Source organism: Poecilia formosa, unplaced genomic scaffold (assembly GCF_000485575.1).
Source record: "Poecilia formosa unplaced genomic scaffold, Poecilia_formosa-5.1.2 Scaffold188, whole genome shotgun sequence".
In the NCBI taxonomy this organism is placed as follows: Eukaryota; Metazoa; Chordata; class Actinopteri; order Cyprinodontiformes; family Poeciliidae; genus Poecilia; species Poecilia formosa.
In genome coordinates this window covers 251,953-276,043 of record NW_006800127.1, presented here as the reverse complement: position 1 = coordinate 276,043, position 24,091 = coordinate 251,953, and the positions used below count along the sequence as shown (strand labels likewise).

The window sequence follows — 24,091 nt, the reverse complement described above, 5'->3', positions numbered from 1 at the left end:
ATACGAGTTGGGACACAAGCAAACTGCTGCACCCAACTGCTGGGTTGGGTGTTTATTACTGTGCTTGAAGTTAAAAGAAAGATGAATAAAATGTCTTAGGGTATTTGTAGCCCTAGATATATCAGATCCCAGGAACAACATCAGACATCTCAGTCCAGAAATGTGCAGTTCTAGGCACAGCCAAGATACTGCGCAGAACCCTCAAGCTCCCAGGCCTCTGGTAGAGGACCCGAGCTCAGAGGATGAAAGAGAGAGAGACCACCCACGGAGGGTGAGAGGGGAATTTTTTTTATATATATATATATCCCTCGTTTCAATAGCTTTTTGTTTTTACAGCATAACACTTGTTTACATATTTCTAACTTCCAATTCAATTCAGTTCTCCAAAATTCTGCTTTTAGATAAAAGTAGATCTTTTATTATTTAAACATAATTCAAAGTATTTTTTTTTTTTGGGGGGGGCTTAATTAAAATTCCATAAAACTCGATGTGAGTGAATTTATTCTCTGGACCAAAGAGTTCCCTGTACTGAGCACGACAGTACCAACTCAGAGAGGGCGCTTTCAGGGTTGAAAAAGAAAGGAAAGTGTAGTCAGTGAATCCATAGCAGCAATGCACTCTGTTTATGCTGGTGTTTTGATGGGAGGAAGGTATCGTAGACTATATTCATATTTTTTGACTAAATTGAATATATTAAAGCCTTTTCTCATAGGTATTTGTAATGGGTCTCTGTGTATGAAACACAGAGACTCAGAATGCACAGAGATGTACATTCATAGTTGCTCTTGCATCTATGAATGCAATCATAATGCAGGTTAGTAAATTGCAAAGTAATTCAATTCAGAAAGCAAGACTTAAAGATAGATTCATTAGATGCAAAATAATTATTTCTGCTAATGTTAAAGTTTATTGGTATTATCAAATATAAAAACCAAATTCAGTTTTATTGGTCTTATTGGACTGGAGAGTTGATCAGTGGTTCACATCCTCTGCTCAGATGGAAGAAACTGTATTTTATTTGAAAATGAGGGTCCCAGAAGGGGACAAATACCCAGTTTAATGGCTGTGCTATTACCATGATTGACTTTCCAGCAGACTCGACAGAACTGAACCCCAAAAGAGAATTGATGGAGTATTGTCAAGAGGAAAAGGAGAGAGATCAGACCAAACAATAGAGACTCACTGAAAGCCAAATTAAGACTCAATTATTACATTAACTTGAAAAGGGAAGAGTGCCTTCTCTGTGTTGTGAAGGAGGTCCTGCCCCTAGTGGAGAAGTTGAAGCATCTTGTTCATGAATGAGGAAAAAAATAGGGTTAGGCCGAGATTCAGGAGCTGTATTGTTCTGTTGTTTTGAAGAGAAAGAGGAGCTTTCTCGCCACATTTCTCGTTAGGTAGTTGAACCCTCTTCACTAACCAGTCCATCTACGTTCCTACACATATCTAAAAGAACATTTATCTCAAAATAAATAGCTAAAATATATCCGCCTGTTGCTAATACGCAATTCTAATTTATTGCGATGAACTTGTGTGAACATGCAACGATTCTACTCACTTGTTCTGGTGCTTGGAGCCCTGGAGGTGTGCATGGTACTGTTCGATGGAGTTAAGGACCACACTGCAGACACTGCAAGAGTAACTACTGCGCAGCCCTGGAGAGAAGCAAACACAACCAGGTATTCGCACAGGTTACTGGGGAGAGAAGTTTGGATATGCAGGATTCAAACCACCGTCCTTATGAGCTGCACTACTAACATGCTGGAACGAGGACAACGTGGGCAACAATACATTCTCAACGGACACTAAATAAGATCCTGTTACTCTGCGCTTTGGAAAGTAATTTTGTTAATTCAAGTGCATCTGCAGAAGCATTTGATTAGACGAATCATTAGCAGAAAACCAGCTACAGTTTAAGATCCTTAAATCAATGCCTCTGACTGTCTAGCAACAATGTGTGTGTGTGGGCGTGAGCCGGGGTGTCTCTTCCAAACTTGAAATTGGAGCGGGGTTCAACACAAGAATCAGGACACCGAACAGAGAGAACCGAGCAGCTAATTGTGTTGCTTCCACTGCGAAAAGATGTGCGTAAATGCACATTTTACATTGTGGCAGTGAATGCACGCTTCAGACACAGATGTTGTCTAATTAGAGGGTTTGCAGGTGGTCGGGATGAGCATCCCAAAAATAGATGAGTTTGGAGATACAGGCAGAGCGGGGTGAAGCAACATTTGGAGGCAGGAGGTGGGGGGGGGGGGGCGGGGAGAGCAAGGGGCTTAGCAGAAGTGAGGAAAATTTCCAGAGAAAAGTAAGATGCATATACAGATAAAGAAGAGTAAACACATAATGAGTTGTTGGCATGGCAGCACCGATTCTAAAAATGTCTGCCTTTTGTGAGGGCAGAGGGAGCCGAGGAAATGCTCTCTGTGTCAAGGAGGATGGGGCAATCAACAGCGTGACATAATTGGTTCTGCAATCTCGGTCAGAGATACAATGAAGGGCTATTAATGTTTTCTAACATGATGTATAATCAGGAACATCAATGGATCAGAGGTCATAATCCTTGATACTTTAAATCTACCCGTCTATGGCCCTCAGGCTTGACAGAGCTTCATTTTTATTTTTGGAGTTTATTTTTTTTGTGAACGTGTACGATTATTGTTGAGTTTGTGCTGCAAAAGAAGTTGGATGTGCTTGATTGTGTGTGGGTGCCCTTTTCTCTGCTGTCATTACTGTCTTTGAGATTTATGACTAGTCTGTGTATTCTGTCACCTTCTGACCTTTGGAGGCAGTAATTGCTAAAGAACTATGTTGGGAAATGAAGTTGTAACACAGTTGAGAGCAATGTGAGGTCATTCAGACTGGGTGGGAGCTGCATAATGTAGCATATCCACTTCGCGTTGCCTCAGGAGTCACTCCGTCTGTGACAGGGGTGATTAAGGACATACAGTCATTAAAAAAAAAGAAAAGAAAGAAAAGCCCAGAGCAAATTAGTAGCCTGAAGTAAGCACCGGCGTAGATTAACTTGCTGATATTTTGCAGCTTTTTAAAGCTGGTAGCTGAATCTGTGTGTGCAAATAAAAAAAAAAAGGGAAAAAAATCATAAGATAAAATTTCTGATGATTTAATTTAACTTTAAATCAGCATTTAAGTACACGTGTTTAATCTCTAAGTTCCATTGCCAAAGAAGCAAGCAGAAGGCAGGGAATATAAATTGGAGATGTAGGCACAAAGAAAGCCAAATAGAAATGCTATATTTAGCTGAAATTAATGTTATTCTTCAGAAAAAAGTCTAAAATGCTTTTGCAGAGTTCCGTTTGCATTTATTCATACTAAGACATTTTTCCAGTTTTATTTGAATTAAAAACAGATGTAATACAGCAGCCTTTCAGCGTTTGATGGTGGTACTGAGAACTACTCTGCTGTTGCTGCTGCTGTTATTTTTGCACACGATAATCATGAAACAAAAATTTCATAAAATTCCTATTAAATTCCTATTTGCTTATTGGAAAATAACTCTGAAAAGAAAGCAATGCCCGATTCTGCTCTTCTTAGTTCGATAAATCTATACTGCTGAAGGGATTACACAAAGACTTCTGTTCTTCTACATAAGACTAAGTGTTATGAGCGCACGTGTGTATGTGGACAGATAATGTCAGCTTCCCTGCTTTTAGCCTGATTGATGTCACCTCCCCAGTGTGTGGCCGAGCAGCACTGATGTGCAATATGTTGCCGCTTTGTGTCGGCGCCAGTGGTCTGAACACAGACACACAGACACACAGACACACACACACACACACACACACACACACACACACACACACACACACACATTAATGTACACTCAAGAGCAGACGCTTTGTGTTTTTGGTTCTGGCATAAGTTTCTGGCAAAAGACCTAATCCATGTTAATTACATGCACGGAAAGTGTGCATGACAGCATGCAGCTCAGGCTTAAGAATTTAGCTGTTTTTTTTGTCAGCGGGAGCAGTATTTGTGCGGGTGTTTTAAGCCTTGTTAATTACACAAGAAGATAGGCCAGGGAGGGAGTGAAAAGAGAGGGTGCGATGAGCAAAGGCAGTGGGTGTGGAGTTGTGACTGTCGTTTAATGTGCAAAGCCTTCCAGCACTGCAGCCATTCCTTGTTTGCAGATGCATTAATGCTGCTTGCAAACGAACCGCATTTTATGTTAACATTTAGAAACACACTGTATGCTCATTACGAGGCCATCGCTGCAGAGGAATCTTGACAGGTCCTTGCTTCGGTTTCCTGCCTTTAAATATTACATGTTATACACAACTGAACATTTCTGATTCAGGTCTCACAGCATTATTGCTCTCTTCAGGGGCACAATATTCATGGCTTAGTCCATTTAAATGCTCTGCCAAGCTCTTACTCCAACTCCTTTAATGTGTCTCAGAGGGATTTATGGTACCATTTAACACTGACAATTATGAAATCTTGTTTATGGTGAGTTCAGTTCGTTAAATGACACTAAATCAAGCAGAGAGGGACAATTAACCAGTGTGCAGACTATGAAAAACAAAGGTGCACAACAATGATTACAAACCCTATTTGATTTTTTGTTGTTGTTGTTTTTTATCATTTCCCTTTCTACTTAATGTAAAGTTAGAACATACTTAGAAATGCAAGTAAAAGTTAAAAATCTCGCAACAAATTTATAATTGCAATTAATTTTTTTATGTGCTGCTGGCTTGGATGCAGATTTAAGAAGCTTTTCCCATCCCATAGCCCTAAAATCCTGTGACACACCATGGGGCATGCACTGTTCAAAACTAAAAATGAAACATATTCAAAAGAAATCCTCTGAGATGCAATCAAAACTAACATTATGCATAGGCCTGACTGTTTGTCTCCAAGGAATGCGACATATACATCACAGCAGAAAACAGTTGAACGTTGAGTGTGAAGCTGTCTGAGTCCAAGTGGAATTTCACCAGCAACATTTCAAGGACTTCAGGAGAGCCTAATTAATTTTGCAGGAAATGTGGCAGAAATTGGAAACACCATCTGTTTCCGAGAGGACGAAGCACGAGCCATAAAGGAATGAAAGGCGAGACTGAAACTTGCCTAAACTGATGTTTGCGTTTTAGTTTAACTGTGTTTTCCACTTCAAGTCAACATTGATTAAGACACGTTTCAGTGCAAAACACTTTGCACATTAACAATATTATTACACATCATTTAAATGCAAACTGTTGATTATGTTTGTCTTATTCAAGATTTTCTAACAAAATAAACAATGGTATTCTTTCAACTCTAAAGAAACATAGCATTTAAACTTCAAATAATTTTGATCCCTTTAGCCAGGAGTTTATATAATTACTTGTTAGCAACCTAAATGAATGTCCATTAGACAGCAGTGCAACAGCAGCATATGTTTAGAGCAATGTCTTTTATCATTCACCTCTGAGGTTTAGGGGAAACATTCAAAAAGATGCTGTGGACTTATAATTTACTTATGTATTTCTGCTATTTTGATATAAATGAGAGCTGTGCAATGTACTGACTAGCAGTTCTCATTGCAAAATCAATGTTTGTGGTGGTGCAATCGGAATAAAACCGCTTAGTTGCACCATTTGGTTGATTACAATATTGTGCGTTGAAACTTTGCTTTCCATTAGTAAATTATGTGAACTGAATGGACGTGTGACCCTCCTTTAAACCCAAACAATGAGACAGATCTCAGTTACCGAGATCAGAAATCGCAGGGATTGGGACATTATGATAGAGAAGAAAAGCAGCTTGGCAAATATGGGCTAGTCGAAATCGATTTTGTCATCAAAGTATTTAATAAAATTAACGCTATGTCATGTTTTTGAAACGACTGCCTACTGGTGCTTAGGGTTTATACTAATGAGCATAGCGCTAATACGAACTTCAGAGCTCTGTTATTTAGAGCCATCTCTTCTGATTATAGTAATCTCAAACAGTTGTCAAGACAATTTATTGAGAAATCTATATAAAAACTTATTTAAACAAGCTATTTCCCATAGCTGTTGTAAGGGTTCGGGATTTTATTGATCTGGACTCAATGATAAACACATTTATCTACAAAGCCCAGAATTGATTGTGAATATCTATGAAAGTGATGTGCAGCTATGTCAGGGAGCGCTATCTCCTGGGACAGGAGGTCATCTCCGCCTCACAATTGAGACACAGCCATCAATTACAGGCTGTATTCTTTCAGCTTCTGAACCGAATCGTCCACGCACGGACCCCACGCCAGCATTTGCTCACACACGCGCTCTCCAATCCCAGACGCTTATCTCACTGCTTCCAATTCCCTGCTGAATCTCCAGAGAGCCACAAAGACAAAGAACAGGGCCTTCTTAAGGGGTTTCTACTCTGTTGTGATTTATGTTAAGATTCAGCTGAGTTAGGCCACACCCACAGCGCCTCCTTTGTTATCTGCTGGAAATGTCTTCGAGAAACAAATGGTGCTCATGTAAATATAATGCTATTTTGTGATAAGTTTAGCTACTGGGTAGATGGGATAGGAAAGACTAATGAAAGCACGAGAACGTATTATCATCGGGATACAAGCATAAAACAGCAGGCAGACTCTGTAGCCATAGTTAGTAGAGGGGAAGAATATTACGTATATAATTCACCACACCTTGCACAGCGCTAATGAGGACGACGGACGAGATGTGACGCCATATCTGAGCTCCTTGTGACACAAGTGCACACATTTAAACACCAAAAAAGCACAGGAACAAGCAACAGGCATCGGGGAACGAGCACAGCAGCAGGAAGGATAACGAAAGCCAATCAAAAGTGAAAACTGTGCCAACGCTGGACACAGATTTCAGACAGTAAGAGTCATGCAATGGTTTTGTATGCAAATAAAGTAGAAAAATAGTACCTGACTGATGGCAGATCAAGTTTTTTTCATTTTTTTTTTCACATTTTTTCATGTAACAGCCACAAACTTTAATATATTTGACAGGGATTTAGAACAGCGCCAATTCATACAACGTTGTAAAATACATGAGTTTCAAAATGTTTTACTGATAAAACGCTTTAAAAAAGTACATGGCCTTATTACCAGCCTGTGTACCGTTTGAATAAAATATTATGTGACAAATGATCTTGAAGAACCTAAAAATTAAAGTCAATCTGTGAAATAGAAATAATCAGAGCAGCAGACAGGATTATGTTGTAGGTATAATTTTCTTCAGCAGTGCAAAGAAGCTTGTCAGGGGTGATCTGTGGTGCTAATTACACTTTACTTCAAGAAAATAAATGTTTGAGGCAACAAAGACTAAAAATAAAGTTGGAGTTAAAAAGTAAAGATTTAGATTAGGAATTTCTAACCGTGGTTTTCAGGGGAATTTCTAACCGTGGTTTTCAGGGGCCACTGTCCTGAATGCACCCCTACTTCGACACATCTGGATGAAATGGTTGAATTACCTTTGCAGGAGGTCATGGTTCCACAGAGGCCTGATAATGTGCTCTTCATTTAATAAAGGTGTGCTTTATTAAAAGAAGCACACCTTCATGATTAATGTAAAGGCTGTGGGACAGTGTCTCTCGGTGACTGCAGCTAGGAACGCCTTCTTTAGATCAAGTGAGATTTATGCATTAGAGTGGCCTAGACGTAAACATAAACCTGTGGCAATAACTGTAAACTAATGTTTGCAGAACGTCTCAGTTTAATTTGACTGAGGTGAAGCTATTTTACGACGAAGAATGGGTAAAATATACTCCAAGATTTGCAGCTGTAATATAAAGAGAAGGTGATTCATTCTACAAGGAGGCTGAAAGAAACACAGAACTTGGATTTTTATCAGTAAAATATTCAAAACAACATTTCACTTTCATTCTACTTTGTAAATATCATAAAATGTGAATAAACTCATGCATCATAGAAAGTGGTCTCAGGATATAACAAAGACATTTTAATGGCCGTGAAAGAAGAGATTTTCTTAAACGCAGCAAATGTAATATTTTTCAAAAAGGTGTCTGTTAAATATTTATAACTTCATACATTTAAATGCTTTAGTCAAAATTATAAAAAAAAATAAAAAATAAAAATAAAAAAAGAGCTCAGTTTGTGGGATCTGGGTCACAGTGTGTGGATTGCGGACGATATCCAACACGACACTTTTAAAGCCTCTGAGCCACTGTAGGCGGCAACATGACTCATGCTTTTAATATGATTGGCTTCTTGAGATGATGGTTTGTGTCATGGCACCTGGAGCACAGAGCAATCAGCGCAGCTCAGGCTCTTGGAGAATCAGCATTTGCTGTGCAATGTGCGCCATGAGTGCACCAAACTTGAAAGTGGAGTAGGACGATGTTAGATGGTATCTCCGTGCCAAACATCTGTTATTATGACTTGTCAATTAAGGACAGGCTTGCTTCTTCTTCTTGCTATCCTTCAGCCTGGATCTGCGTGGGAGATGGACTGAAAAAAAAGCTGCGAAAATGTGAAAATTATAAGCTAGGACTTGGCATCATTGCAATGTTCTACTAAAGTAAGCAAAGTACATTCTAGTGTCCTTTACATTTGTAATTTTGTCACAAATATAAAGTGTGAATTTCCTTGGTTAAAGTTTTTGCATATAATTTGACATCGTCTTATGTAGCTGCAAAATCCTGCTCCTCTATGAGGTGTTTTAGCAGCTAGGATATGCTATGGCAACAGAAGGCCCATGGGTTTTACGCACATAAAAATACGGCCCTAACAAGTGTAGAAGCCGCGCTGCAATCTGAGCAGACTGTGAACCCTGACAACTGATCTGGAAAGCTAGACTGTAGCAAACAGAATTAATAAGATATCAGGTCAAAGTTGAGGAGGGATTCACAGCTATATAAAGAGTGGGAAATATTTCTATGGACTAATATATGTTCATTTAAAATGTTGTACTTTATGGGGTTTATAGCTGTTTTTAGTAGATTTTGAATTTTGATTCTTCTCCCTTGATTTACCGTTGTCTATTTTTGGCACCTTGATTGCTCTGCAGTTACCCTGCTCAGATGTTTATTTGAGTTTCATGTTTTATCATTCTCTGCTTTATCACCATTCCTCAAACTAAGCATGAAAGATAAATACATGTTCCCCTTAGCTACTGTGGAGAACTCGATCTCGTATCCCAGGCTAAAGCTCGGTTTATAGTTCATGTTAAACTGGCCTTGTGCGCTGTCACGGTGGCTGGTCGTCCACCTCATAATAGTCTATTCGGAAGGTGCTTTTGCAGAGGAGGTTCACCTGTACTGGTATTTATATGACCACTTTATGAAGACTCTTTTTACCACACCAACAGAGACGTCAGGTATAAACGCCTCTTCGCTTGCTTTGCCTGTACGCGTTTTCTGTGGTGGAAACCCTGAGACAAAATTGTCCCAGTAATCTACTACCAGAGAAAAGACTCCATGGTGTAAAAGGCAAAAGCCTTCAGACGGGAGGGGTTTATTTAAATGCATTAATGCTACAGGTAATCAAAACACACACACACGCACACACACACATATATTGTAGGTCCACTATTCTTAAATCACTTGGTTGCTCTGGTCATCAACAAAGCTTATGATGTTTGTCCTGGTCTTCAGATAGTTATATATTTTTATAGAGAAAGACGGGAAAACAACTTACGTGTGACTCCTGCTGAATGGTGTGAAAGCAGTGATTAACATTTATGAGGGGTGTGAAAGGATGTGTGCACAATCTGAAACCTTTTGCTACTTTAACAAAATAAATGATTTTTTATGTTAAAGTAGAGAAATGTTTCAGATTTGCTGTTAAAATACATTAGTGTTTGTGGTTGTATTGAGGACATTGTATTTTATTAAGTTACTGTAAAAGTTGTTTTATACTCTGAGCTCAGAATACACCTCATAGTTTAATGACTATCGAAATGATAAACCTACACAATACTATACAGATTTAAAGGTTATTGCATTTGTTATGCAATTCAGAAATGCTGGGGTAGCAAAATTGAATTAAATGTCTCTCGATAAGTCAAACTGCAACTTTGGTGTGTGGGTATTTTTCAAAGTAACTGTTGCAAATGTTGACTAAAATACCCGGCGATACTTATACCAATGTGACATATGTGAAATGTACACAACATTTACAAGTGCACAGCTTGAACATTTCACCACCCACACCGCCACACTCTAAGGATCTGATCACTCACTTAACCTTGTTCACAAGCCACGGTTGTCAACAAGTTGAGTGGGGACTCTGGAGGCTGACCTGTGCTCTCTGTGGCATCCAGACTGCCTGCTAGCTGCTCCAGGAGGCGGGCCCTGGCAGCATTTCTGCGATGTTTCTTCCCCTCATAGTGCTGCTGGGCCATCAGAGGGTTGTTGAACCAGGCTCCGCATAGGCAGCAGTACTTCCCGGCCTCCCTGCCACCGTTTCCACTGAGCTCTGGCGTTGGCCAGGGTAAGGCGGGGGAAGCGTTGGGGTCTGTGGGCAGGGGGGTGGAAGGTGAGGAATCTGAAGGAGAAAAAGAAAAAAAAAAAAAAACGGCAAAAATTAGAGCCGAGGAGGGAGTGCTGCAGGATTAAAAAGAAAAGAAGGGGGAGTAAAGGTGGATATTAATGTTCATTCAAATGCAAATTGAGCCCTAATGCAAAAATGACATGAATTGAAAAATTTTATATTAAATTATTATACTGGTATGAAATTTAATGCATTCACATTCACTCATGAAACAAGATGACATTGTTAATGCATGGTCCTGAGCACCCTCATTAAGTTTGCACTTGCTAGTGGCAGGTTGTACCCATCAAATTAGACTTTGTTGGCCAGATCTGTGCCAAGTGTCACCCTAGAGTGCCAAAGCAATCGGCACTCTGGGGTCCAATCTTCAAGGGCTGCCTTTCTGCTCACATTTACCATCCTGCTAATCCTTTCCATTTCATCTTTTTTCCAACATCCCCTTGTCTTGTCTGTCCTCTGAGGGAATAAAAAAGGGGAAATGGCAGACTTCCAGGTGACCTGCTACTCATGACACGACACTGGTTACCATGGTGATTGTCCATTAATAGCCAACAGGCACTGATATGGCCACAGGACGTAGTAGTGGCTCTCACAGAGAAGATGGCATGTCTGCGTGTGTGTGTGTGTGTGTGTGTGTGTGTGTGTGGGTGTTTGGGCGGCGGATTGAATGTGTAATCCCTTGAGAGAAAGTGTGTGTTTGTGTGCTAGAACGAAGATCCAGCACAGCCTGCTTTGCATGTGTTAAGGTACAATACGTATACGAAAGACATCAACCCAGGAGGGGAGCTAGGTCCACAGCCAGACTGAGAGGGAAAGCTTATGATGCCAGATGGTATCTCCAAATGTGCCAATTCACTATCCTGAATGAGTCAAAGACTTCAGAGTCAGACCGACTGTGCCGGTAAACCTGCACTGCCGCACGTTGGTACGTTTCATACCACAAAACAAAAGCCCACTCATGCATGGTTTTGAACCAGGATGAGTCACTGATTTAACTGCAACCACTAACAAATGAAGAGCATGCATGAATTTTTGACCACTGACCCCTGAGGTCAGCTACAGAGAGGATCTGTTCTATGCGGTCCTGTGTTGACTGAACTCTAGCCCGGCGATCTGATTGGCTACTGACACCTTGATGTGTCTTCAGGCTCTGTTCACATAGTTACCGTATCTATGGCTGTGCCTCTGCTCATTGAACCCGCCACGCCCACTCACATTCGCTTTGCTCGTCTCTGCCATGCCACCCCATGTTCTCAGTTACTCAAACACAAACCTGTAACGATGTGGCTGTCGTGTCTCTTTTTTTAAAAATCTTTCTCTGATCCCGTGAAAGATGAGGGGGTCATCAAAGCTCTGGATGATGTTTGTCTGTTTTTGTGTGCCCATGCATGAGTGAAGTTCCTCAGCTCTGACAGCTTTGTGGAAAAAGTACTGAGCAGAAACAAAGAGAGAGAGAGATCCTCCAATGTAATTTCTCTTTCCCTGCCTTTGTTTTCCCACCATTTCCTCTTTTGACTGTGATCTCTGTACATTGGAGCAGAAGTAAGTGTTTTTCATGGAGTGGGGCACACAGAGAGAGAGAGAGTTAGAGAGAGAGGGGGAGTGTGTGTGCGTGTGTGTGTGTAACATTAGCAGGAAGTGCTCAATTGATGTGCACAGAGGAACAGACACAGGTATTTCTTCTCTACCTCTCTAGGGTTTCTACAGCATCTATTGACTTTTCTTTTTCTTACTTCAGTGAATGTTGGAGTCCAGGTTTCTAAGTAAATGCATCAGTCATCCTGCTTTTGTGTGTTTCTGATGATCATGTAAGTGTATTCGTGTTGTGATGCCCATGTACGGCCTTGGCCTGTCGACTTGGCTGTGCGTCTTTTGCGCTGCACTCATCTCAGTGAGCTCACAAAGGCTAGCTTTGACTTTAATCTCTCCTGAAATCCTCTCCTTCTCTCCCAGGTCACTCTTCCTCTCTTCTTGTGCTACTTCCCCTGTATCTTTTCCTCCAGGTCCCACTGTCATAAAAAGACAGAAATTCCACAGCAGCAGCAGCACAGAAGTGACAGTTTTCCAAAGTAGGCCAAAGTTTAGCAGGAGTCACTTTGGGGGTTGATTATAATGTTCCATTTTGAAGCAATGGTGTGTTTACAGCTCTGTGAATTTTCCCTTTCACTCCAATTTGTATCACATTATGTAAAACTTCCTTGGAGATAACTCGCCAGAACATGAATTTAAGAAAAAGATACTCAAACACCCATGAACAAAGAGTAGGAAATAACTAGGAGACTATTTTACTTGGCAGAGATTTTGTATTGCTAATTATACAGCCTTTTCAGTTTAGGCTTTTTTTTTTCTCTTGACTCTCTAAATTTTAGACTTTAAGTAAATTTACGGCCAATCGGGGAACAGAAAGAGAAGTAATGAAAGTTCATGTTGATTTTCTGCACTGTTATAGAATTGTAGTCTGCTTGTAGTTTTAGAAACGTTGGTCATGTTTCCAAATATATTGAGTTAACATTAATAGCCACCTTGTTCGGATTAACAGCCACTTCTCTCTTCTCAGTGGGAGATGGTTGTTTTTACAGCACAGGCAGTTTATGGTAAGTTTCTTAGCATCGAACTGGCGAATTACATTGGTAATGGGCAAGCGCTAGCAATTGGGTAAAATGTAAAACCTCAACAAAGTCCACATCTCCAGGAATCAATTGTTTCTCTAAAGCCAATAGCCCAAACCCTCTGCATGGAGCAAAGTGTAGTGCAAGGTGCTGGTTTTTACCAGGCTAGTGCTTATCACCACTTAAGCTTCTTTAGAATTTCAAAATATATTACTAGCATAGAGAGACTGAATGCCTGAAACTTAAAGAATTGCTTAATACTCTATTTGTTGCAGTCTTGGCACTTTGCAATATTCATGTTGTGTCCAGTGATATTGCAATAATGATGCATTTATGATATATTTTGCAGCACTATAAGAAACGTTGAGGGAAAACAATAGCTAGTTTGTGTGGAAAAGTGCTCCAGCATTTACTTTCAAAGGACAGAGTTTGTTGACTGCCAAGAGTGTGAATCTGTGTGTGGGTGCAATTCATGCTGCTAAACACATATTTGTCTCTGTGGGAACCAGCCTCCCCCATCATTTTAACCTAATGATATAAATTGAAGGCTTGTGCCCTAAACATCAAAAAACATTAGGTCAAAATATTTATGTACCCTTTTTGCTTTGTCAAAGTGTTGGAGCCTGCTGCAGTCAGGGAGTAAGACCTGCTTTGGGTACGCAGATAAAACAGACACAATCAGAAGAATAATTCTGCAATCTGCATTCAGACTTCTAGCTCAGCTCTTTGTCCATCACACAGGGAAGTCTAAATTACATGACAGTACAGATGTTTTCTTTAAATTAAGACTTCTGACTGTGTTAGCTGACAAGCTGAAACAGAATAAAACTTTTTTTTTTTTTCCATGTGGAACACCCACCTGGAAGTGCCTTAAAAGTGGCAGCAAATAAAAATGTACTTTTAATTGGCAGCTTTTTTCATGCTAAACTACTTTGTGGTGGAATTGAACTTAGTTCAGAATTTTTGAGGTGGTGAACCATGAACACAAACTACAAGCATTTAAGTTTTAACCTGCAAATGGATCTCTTATTAAGGGTGAAGTTGCACAAAACTGCTTACTCCAGTCTGTTTCACTCTGTTTTTAGCAAACAGTCTCACAAATGCTCCAGAGATGCTTAGTTTTCCTGCTTCAGCAGTGCTTGCAGTTTGTTTGGAGTGATTACATTTTTGGGCTTATTCTTGACCTTGTGCCTTGAGCTTTCGAAATTTTGCCTTTGGGCTCTCCTCTGCTACTGTGTCTTTATTTTTAGGTCTAATGTTTTGGCTGAGAGGTGCCTACAATGTATCCATTCGTAATGGATACATTTTTATACCTACACACATAAAAAATGGAATATATAATTAAAAAGTATGTCATTTATTGAAAAATTGTCACATATTGAGTCCATTTCAAGTTTTACACCATGGAAAGGATACAGATCTGGGTTGTGGCCTCCAGCTTTCCGTTTCTTAATTCATATTCAGTCCTTGGAGGATTTACAAACATGTTTAGGTTCAATGCCGTGTTAAAGGCTCCAGTTCTGCTTCAGCTTTAAGTTTCTTTTATACAGGTGGTCTCCCAGTTTCATCATGCACCATTTGAGACTTGGTAGAACTCATGTTAGCAAGCTCACCATCGTAGCATCCAAGTCCTGCTGGAGCCAAGCATACCTGTGAAATGACACATCCACCTCAGTGCTTTCACACTTGGTATGAAAGCAACTCTCTGGGTTTGTTTCTGATGAGGGAATGATGTTATGACAACATTTAGTCTATTTTGCATAATACCTCCCATTTAAATATGTTTCCTAGTTTTTTTCTGATCAGTAATTGCCTTTTGTCAATATATCTTAGAATTTTTATTTGTTTTTTATTAATTCATATTGAATTTTTCAGTAGTTCTAAAACCGAGTTGTCGACATTATTGCTAAAGTGATTTGCACAGATAACAACAAAGGTAAAATGCACCTGTGTTCGTAGGGCTGGTTATGGCTGCGGGCAGGTTTGGTGGTTCCCCAAGCACGAGGCGCACTCTCTTGGCGTGGGTCTTCCCTTGGTAGTGGGACTGGGCCACAATGGCGGAGGTGAAGAACATGTTGCACAAGGTACAGCACTTGTTTCTGTCTACTTCTGTTTCTGCACAGTCCTAGAAAGAACAGAAGTGGGAAAGATGGTTAAAGGGAAGGAAAACGGTAAATCTGGTGAAACATAGATTCATGATAAAATATAGGAACAAAGAGAAATAACCTCTTTCTCAGAACTCAGTAGGCTTTCTCTCTCTCACAATCACACACAGACACATGCCAACAAACACAAAGGCAAAAAGAGTGACGATAAAATATGCATCTGTCTCTCAGGGCTGAGATTGTGGTCTGGCCTCTCCACTGCTGCTGGTTCATTACTAATGATGAGCCAGCGTTACTCCCCGTGGGAGACGGCGCAAGCTAAAGGACCAACTGTCTGACTGACACAAATGTGGGAACACACACAAGTTCATATCTTCACCAGACAAAAATATACAGACAAAAATATAGCTTTGCTGTCATTAAAAATGCCCAAACAAAGCGAGACTGAAAATGTTACCTTGAAAGAAAAAATGTAGGAATTAACAAGCAGATGAGAAATAACATGAAAAAAAAAAACCCAACAAAAAAAGTATCAGATTATTCAATACAATTATCATATATAGAATTATATATGATTCAGTATACGAAGCATATATATTGATTCATATATATGAATAAATGATTATATGGGAGTGGTTGGTTGTCAAAACCAAGCACTCCCACTTAGGCCTTCCTTGTCTGAAAAAAAATATTTGTCTGGGAACAGCACCGGGATAAAATGTGCAACACATGTACGGATGTCTTAGCACTCTACAAGACTGTCACAGGTTCGAGTCCCGGCCAATAAAGGCCATTAGAGGCTAATAAATAAATAAATGTTTGATGATCAAAAATAATAGTTGTGACAAAATGAAAAACACAAAAGAAATCTGTGGGGGACATGTTTGTAAGCAAAACACATTACATGTTTAAGTCAGCTTCACATAAATAATTTCTTATCTAGTGTAGAGGATATTTTATTTAGACTGCTGCTCAAACTTTACCCAACTGCTGGGCTCCCTGAATATGTGAATATCATAAAATTTTGAAACACATTTGAAAGATTTTGTGTATAATACCCCAGTAAAAAAATGAAACAAGCTGTCTTTTACAGTCTAAGACTATAAAAGTCTAAGAATTTAGACTTTCATATTCTAAATTCTTAGACTTTAAAAGAGGACTATACAAGACGTTTTGAGTGTCACACTCAAAACACTCACTGCTTTGAGTGTGACCTCTCTTTTCTTTCTTTCTTTTTATCCATCCTTGTATTTTTGTGTTTGACTTTCGGGGTATTTTTTATTCTTTGCTTCATTTTTTGTTTATCTGTCTGCTGTCAAAGTGAAAAACAAAACAAGCAAAAAGATTTTCACAATTGCTGTTACAATAAGTGAATACAGTAACAGTGTAGTCCCTTGAACATCATATTTGAATGAGTGGGTGAAAGCTGTGTGTCTCTGAGGATGTGTGTGTGTGTGTATCTCTCATGTCATCCCTAGTTAGCGTCACGGACAGTGATGTGAGAGATAAGGACACCTTTACCTTCCAGGCTTTCTCTCTCTCTCTCTCTCCTTCTCCTTTACTCTCTTCTCTTTCTTTTGTTTTTTTTTTTGTCTTGCCTGCCTTCCCTTTGCTCTTAGCATTTCCTCCCCTGCATCCTCTCTCCCCCTCTGGGTCCCAGTCTCAGTGACTCTGTGTGTTGTGGGATGAAATATTTATCTGTATTGGCAGGCCCTCGCCACCCCCTCCTCTCCCTGCCCTCTCCCGCCTCGCCTCTTCGCCTCCTCCATGCCCCTGCCTGCTGTGAACGACGTGTAAATGCGTGCCATCAACTGTCCTACGCCTCTCCCCTGCATCAATAAAACAAACTGAATTTCTCTCACTGCTTTATATTCCTTTTTCTGTGACTTAAATGGCATATATATAATAATTTGCGCAACTTTTCCTTATGATACATCTTTTCTGGCTTGTAGGCCATAAAACAAATGTAGGTCATAACGTTCATTTACATAGAAATATGTAAAAAAAAAAGTGTGTCAAAGATCAAACAGAGCACAGAAAAGCTGAGAATGTAGCCAAAAGTTTGTTTCAAACAAAAATAATAAAAGCCAAATCTCCAGGTCAAATGTGAGATTACAAAGTGAATATTTATTTGGATAATCCTCCATGAGGATGGGGACGTTAAGAAATGTTGATTGTGAACAGAATCTTGGAAATCTAGCAAACTAGCACCCTATCGTGTCCGCGTGTGTGTGTGTTTGTGCGCATGTAGAATCTTTAATTCCAATTTTGCTATCTTTTAAAAAAGGTTAAACCAAGGATTTTGTTTGCAAATTAGCCTGCAGCTAGAAAATCTTCATACAAAACAATGGTTGCTTTGATTCTGTCATGCAACATTTCTTCCTGCTGTGTCGCTGATTAAATAAGCTTGAATTGAATTCAACATCTAGAAAATGAAATATGCTTTGTGAGTTAATGTTGGTATAATACCAAGACTGCAGTTGGAGTAAAACTGTTACCAACTGAGCGACCGTAGACCAAACAGTGTGTTTGACTGTTAACTTTCACAATGCTGAGCCACCTTTCCTACATTGCTGATGTCTGAGACAAAAGTGCTCAGTCCATCCTTACTCTAAGCAACCGAGTGGACAAAACGAACAAAAAATAATCAGTTGTCAAATTCATGGAAAAGGTATTTTTCTGTCAAAGAAATCTGTGATTACCAAGAAAGATTCCCTGATACTACACTCTTCATTATCGTCACACATATTAAAGTGCTTGTCCAGTTTTAAAGGTGTGACTGAAAAGGCTTGTTCTGCGTCAGAACAGGGATTTTAAAATTACTGATATCCTACGACTGATTGATTTATTGATGTTACACATAAATGACAGATAAAGCTCAATAGCAGAAAATCACCTGCACTTCTTTGATGTTATGTCTCCTTAAAAAATAAAATCAGCTTTTCCACAGTTATATGGTATTCAATTCTGTGCCATTTCAGAGACACTGTGGTCCTCTGGAGGGCAAATGCTTTCTATCCTGTCTTGTTTTTAAACAGAGTTTTTCCTCTCATATCCCCATCCCTTCATCTCTCCTCCCCCAAAGTCTCTCATGTGTACTTTATGCAACATTTCCTTCTCTTTTTATCCTTCTGTTCCTTCCTTCCACCTAAACCCTCGCTTACATTGTTTACTTCAAACCTCTCTGAACCAAAATCTTAGCTGAGGGAAATCAACTGGAGCAGCCCGTCATCCTGTAGCTTTTTTTTTTTTTTTCTTATTATTTTTCTTATCTTTTTTTTCTTGGTTAGGGACAAAGATCTGAAGATGACACCGTGCAGAAACTTGCAGGGGTCTCACCTGTCAAGACTCAGAGAAGAGTAAAAGACTCAGCGACACAAATGGGAGCCAAGCCACAGTGAAGCATCTGATTGAAAAGACGAAATACGTCACACCGGGGATTTGGGGAAAGCAGGGGAAAAGTTTTTAAACAATTTCATGCATGTGTGGGTGACTGACAGATGAATAATTGCCATCTCATTATGGCTGCCACTCTGCACAACCCCTTTAAACAATAAACAACATGTCTGACTCACTGTTTCCCTCTATCCTCTGTCTTTGCTGAAAGTCATCAACCTTTCCAGATTTTCCTGTTACTTTACTGTCGTTGCCTGTCGCACGTCGAACATCTGTCGCGACTGATTTGCATGCAACCTAATTGTTGTGTGCTTGTGTCAACATGCATGTATGCCTTCTTATCAGCTGTCTGACAGTGTCACCTGTATTGCTGCGTGTATATATATATTTATGTGGGGTGTTTTTTGTTAGGGTGACTTCTTCCAACTCATACAACTAACAATAGACTCCTAATTAGCAGTGTTTATCTTCTTCTCCTTCTGTTTTGTTTTTCTCAGCTCCTCCTTGATTCTCCCACCGTTCGGCGCCAAGTTGCTGTGGGAAGTCTTGCTAAATTTACATGTGAAGCAGTGCAGAGTTTGAGGAAGTGCTAAGAGCAAATTGAAAGGGATAACAGCGTTATAATGCAAGAAGAATAAAAGCTGAAGGGAAAATGTGGTATTTTTTCACCCCGTGCAAAGGTAGAAAACTGCACAGAGAAAATGGGAGGTTAAACAAACCATCCTTTGGATTTGTGAGCACCTTTGCGACCTACTTTCTCTCCATCTTCTCCGTGACAAACACTTCCACTTACACACAAACACAGAAAACCTCAAGGCATGGCATTTTACTCTGGCAGTTCATTGACTCTGAGGAAAACCTTTTCTGCCGTTCCCACCGGACAGCGGCGTGTCAATCAGAGCAAAAACAGAGAGAGAGAGAGCGAGAGAGAGAGAGAGAGAGAGAGAGAGAGAGAAAACACACTTAGATGCAGCGGTGAGAAAATGTGTGTGAAAGTTCCCATGGGAGGGGAAAGATAAAATAGATGAAAGGAGAAAAGATTTTTTTTTTTTTTTTTACCCAGACTGACTGAGTATTTCATCTCTGCTCATCTAATATCAGCTTCCCAGCACTGTCTGATACAATCAAGCACAAGGCACTTGCTGCAGCGCTCACGCTGCATTACAGTATGGCAGATGATTGGTGTGTGTGCTTGTCTGATGACCTGTTTATATGCATTCACTGTCCCATATGAGGTGCAGGCCAGGATGGGCTGAGTCATGTCTTATTCACCTTGGGAGACAGATGGAGACGCAGGTGTCTATATTTCTGCACTGCGTGTCAGTGTAAGTGCACAGCCAAAGTCTTTTGACAAATTATTATTTAATAAGTGTAATCTGGGCAATTTTACTTCTGTTAGAAACTATGTTAGAGTTTAATAGATCCAAAGGTAAGTATTAAACATTTGAGCAGTGCTGAACCCAAGTGGAATTAAATTCCAGTTTAAATGCATCTTAAGTTCCCAATTTCATTTTGTTAAAACTTTTCTTGAACTTTTTCAGAAATGCTCTCTTTACAGGCCTTGTATATGGAGAATACTGTATTCCAGTTTGCTTTATTCTCCATCTCCATCTGATGGAAAAGCTTTAGGTACTCGACTTTGTGGCAGCTTTCAGTTTTCTGTTTATAAACTGACTTTTAGGCTCCCTCAGTGCCATGATTCCTCCATGCATGTGGAAGTTAGATAAAAAGCAGGAGTTGCCACTTTTTCCCATAAGGAAAACAGAAAAAAAACCCCGTCAAAGCCAAAAAGGAGACTCTCTAAAGAGCTACATGTTGAATTTGGCCTTTTTCTTCATGGGCCGAAATGACTTTTTTAATAAGGGGTTGGATGCTTCCAAGGATAATAAAAGATAGTGAAAGGTATGTGAAGTAAAACCCACTTTAAAAGCCTTTTCTGTATGTCACTTTAAAAGGGCCTTGTATATCTATAGGTTCAGTGAAAAGCAAACCCTTATCCATGCAGGTGGCAACTCTGAAAAACACGAGAAGACTACGCGCTTGTCAGATGATAAGCATAAGTGTTTTCGTCTGAGTGCCTGTAAATAGATATATTTCCTTTGAAGTGTTATTATTTTGCTCATGCAGAAATTCTGAACACTTCAAAATAATCCAGTATGAGTCATAGTTTTAAATATTAATTGTGTCAAATTTAGTGTCTAAACCTGTCTTTTAGTTATTACTATGATTACATGATAAATGGTTTTCATTTGTGTATTTCTTTTTTAGATCTGGCAACCTAGAGGGATGGAAAGTGGGTTCAAACCAGCAACACTGAGCCACTGCAGAACTGTAAGAAAAACCTTACAGCTAAAGTTATAGATTGTTGACATTGTTTTAAAACTTAGGTCTGTCTGATGTCTGAAGTAGAAGTAAAAAAAAGAGGAGTCCACTTACCACTTACTGCTAACTTTACACTAGATCCAGTTCTGACTAGTTGACTGAGACAACCTTTCCTTCTGGAAGCACAGACTACGGCAGAGCTAAAACAATATTCTCCCAATCAGATCACATGGAAGACTAATCACCTTTTCTAGGTTTTGTTGCCCTAAATTCTAATAGATTGATTGAAATTTCTCCCTACATAACTCAGACATGCACTTGGTGTCACTTAGTCAATTTCTCTAAGTGTTTTCCATTCGTATCAGCAACCTGAGTTGTAGTGATCCGGTTAGGGGACCTCCAGACATCCACAAGCCTGTGCCAGAAGAGACAGTGCACCTGATAGGCTCAGATCAACCCTTGGCAGACTGAACCTGCTGTAAAACCAGAGAACTCATTATCTCTCAAGCTAATAGAGATGAAGGTGCGGAAATGCATAAAAGACTTCACCTGTTTTCAGGGGATGTTACCCAGATCTCAATAAGTAAGGCTGCTTTTCCCCTTCTATTATGATTGCTTCTGGGCTTTGACTTTAAATGATCAGGAGTGGTTCCAAACCTCATTTTTCATTTTTCTTTAACAGTTTTTGCTCTTAGTTAATGAAAACCTCCGAGACACTGGCAAACTTGATTTTTTTAAAATCATTTTTAAATTATTTTTGTCATTTCTTGATATTTCATTTTTCATTCTACAGTGGATCTCCTTTTCACATTGAGATTCCTCACATTTCCACTTAATTGCTCTATTAATACAATAGTGAGTTAATGTGTGTGACAGTGCGAGTAAACAAGATCCGAATCAACATGTTGGACCTCAAAATATTTAAATATGTATCGATGCATAAAGGCCTGATATGTGCATCTTAGATTTTAGACCAAATATATTTGCATTGTGGTTAAAATGGGATTATCAGTAAATATAATCTTTTATGTGATAATGAATGTTTGGATGCACACGGAGGAAATAAATTATGTAAAACAATCACAGTCTACACAGCTATAAACAGTGGGAGAAAAACAAAGACATCAGAGAATCTCATCTTATCGGGCAAGTGGGATACATTAAAAACTAGGCCAATATATCACAAGGGAATGTTATTATCTCAACAAAGGCAATTGGTTTGTAGCAGTAACTCCGTAGTACACTACTCTCTTTCTCTTCTGGTGCAAAATTTGTCCTAATAATTTTGCTTTAAAGATAAAGACAACTCTATCTAGCATCTCCAACAATGGGAATATTAACAATTGCTTCAGCTCATTTAGTCAAAGTGATACATTTTCTGACAAGAAAAATAAAACGTCAGTGATCTCTCCACGTTGACTAGCCTTCTACTGTGGCTAAATTTATTGATTGTGGAATGCAGTTTATTATTATTATTATTATTATTATTATTATTATTATTCTTTCTTAAAAGCTGTTTCTCTAAAGCAGACACTGGAAATATTATTTTTGTTTATTTCAGTTCATGCCACATGGGTCACTCCAAATAAACTGGCACACATTGTGGAGTTGCGCATTTTCTTGGAGGACTCTCAATACATAATAATGACTGCACATTTAAACATAAGCACCAAAATACCTTCTATGCCTCATCTTTGATGTGCAACAATTTGCTACAAATGCAAATGCAACCTCAGCAATTGCCATAGTTTCAAAAGATGCAAATCATGCCATTTCCAGAGCAAATTCACACAGGAGAACAGGAATAATAGAACGACCTCTTTAGAAAAGGCCTGCAATTGTCAGATGTAGAACTACTTGGCAGAATCTGCTTCTACTAAATCTTACAAGACACCTTCAGGAATATTTATAAGGAAGAGCAAACACTTTCCTACAGCAGTCACGGTCTACAACTGTAGCTGGTCAGTGTAGTTTTTAGTCATTTAGAAACAATTAAAGAAATGAATTCCTTCTACTTTGATTTGAAAAGACATATTCATGTTAGTTTAGTAAAACAGGAAAAAAAGACAAATAAATACACACTAACATTAAGTATGAGCTTACTGGGTTATCTGGCCTCAGTCTTTTGGAAGGTGGTCCTCCATCTTCAGGGTGAAGCATGTAGAACAGACGTACCTTGTTAGCGTGTTTCTTACTCTGCAAGAAAGACAGAAAGTGAGAAATTTGAAGACAATCCACAACCACCACTCCATCTCACCATGTCTCTCCACGCTTTCAGTGTAGAGGGCATCTGCCAACAAAGGTTCAGAGTTGGAAAGCATTAATTCTCAAACTTTTGAATACTTGCTTGCTTCACCCATGAGTTTTTATATATTTCATTTGGACATGTTGTGACACAGACCAGCACAAAGTAGCACATAACTAAATCTGAATAAAAAGCATGCCGAAAACGGTGGTATGCTTATAAGGCAGGGATAGGTTATAAATCAGTAACGCTGTTCTATCCATCATCTGAAAATGAAAAGAATATGGCACAATTGCAAAGCCAGAGAAACTTGAACATTCACTTAAAATGTTAGTTTGGTATAGGAGGGTATTAATCTGAGAGGCATCCAAGAGGTCCATGGGAAAGCTGGGGAAGCTGGTGTGGAGAATTGTTGGTTCTCCATGCGAAGTTCTTGATGTATGAGGTTGAAGAAGAGTCAGTGAATTGAATTCATGAATTCCATTTATTAATACTAAAATCCAGCTGGTCCATTTCTCATGCTACCTTTAAGAGCTGGCAGGACAAATGGCATCAAGCAACAGTTGGTAATTTCCTTTGTTAGCCTCTGTCTTAGCTGCGCCCTAAAAAGGGCATTTCCTAGTGTCTCATTTCCTTTAGCTTTAGTTTTGCAACTTGCTAAAAGAGATAGAAGAAAACACAGAATTATTTATTCTCAACACTGGAGAGACCCATAGCTCATGAATCTGTTGAGAACAGCAAACTGGTCTGGTGAGAGGAGACTAAAATTAAACATTTTGTATAACAGGCAAGTGGATATGGTGGAAAATGATGCACATCTTCCTGAAAAGGCCACAGTGACAACTAGTGGTAGCATCATGCTGCAGGGATGCGTTTTTCAGCAGAGACACGCAATCCTGAAGGAAAATTAGTTAGAGGCATTAATAATTAGGAGGAGATT

General features: G+C 39.4%; 1 protein-coding gene across 1 annotated transcript in view; it reads right to left on the bottom strand.

The window, feature by feature from the left end:
• Window positions 1–24,091, bottom strand: part of LOC103147702 (zinc finger matrin-type protein 4) — a 72,057-nt gene that overhangs the window by 15,354 nt on the left and 32,612 nt on the right. The window contains exons 3-6 of the mRNA XM_007566171.2: window positions 23,010–23,102; window positions 15,031–15,208; window positions 10,223–10,468; window positions 1,556–1,652 (exon numbers count right to left, since the gene is read on the bottom strand). Coding sequence (XP_007566233.1) covers window positions 1,556–1,652; window positions 10,223–10,468; window positions 15,031–15,208; window positions 23,010–23,102 — 614 coding nt within the window. The remainder of the gene's footprint in view (window positions 1–1,555; window positions 1,653–10,222; window positions 10,469–15,030; window positions 15,209–23,009; window positions 23,103–24,091) is intronic.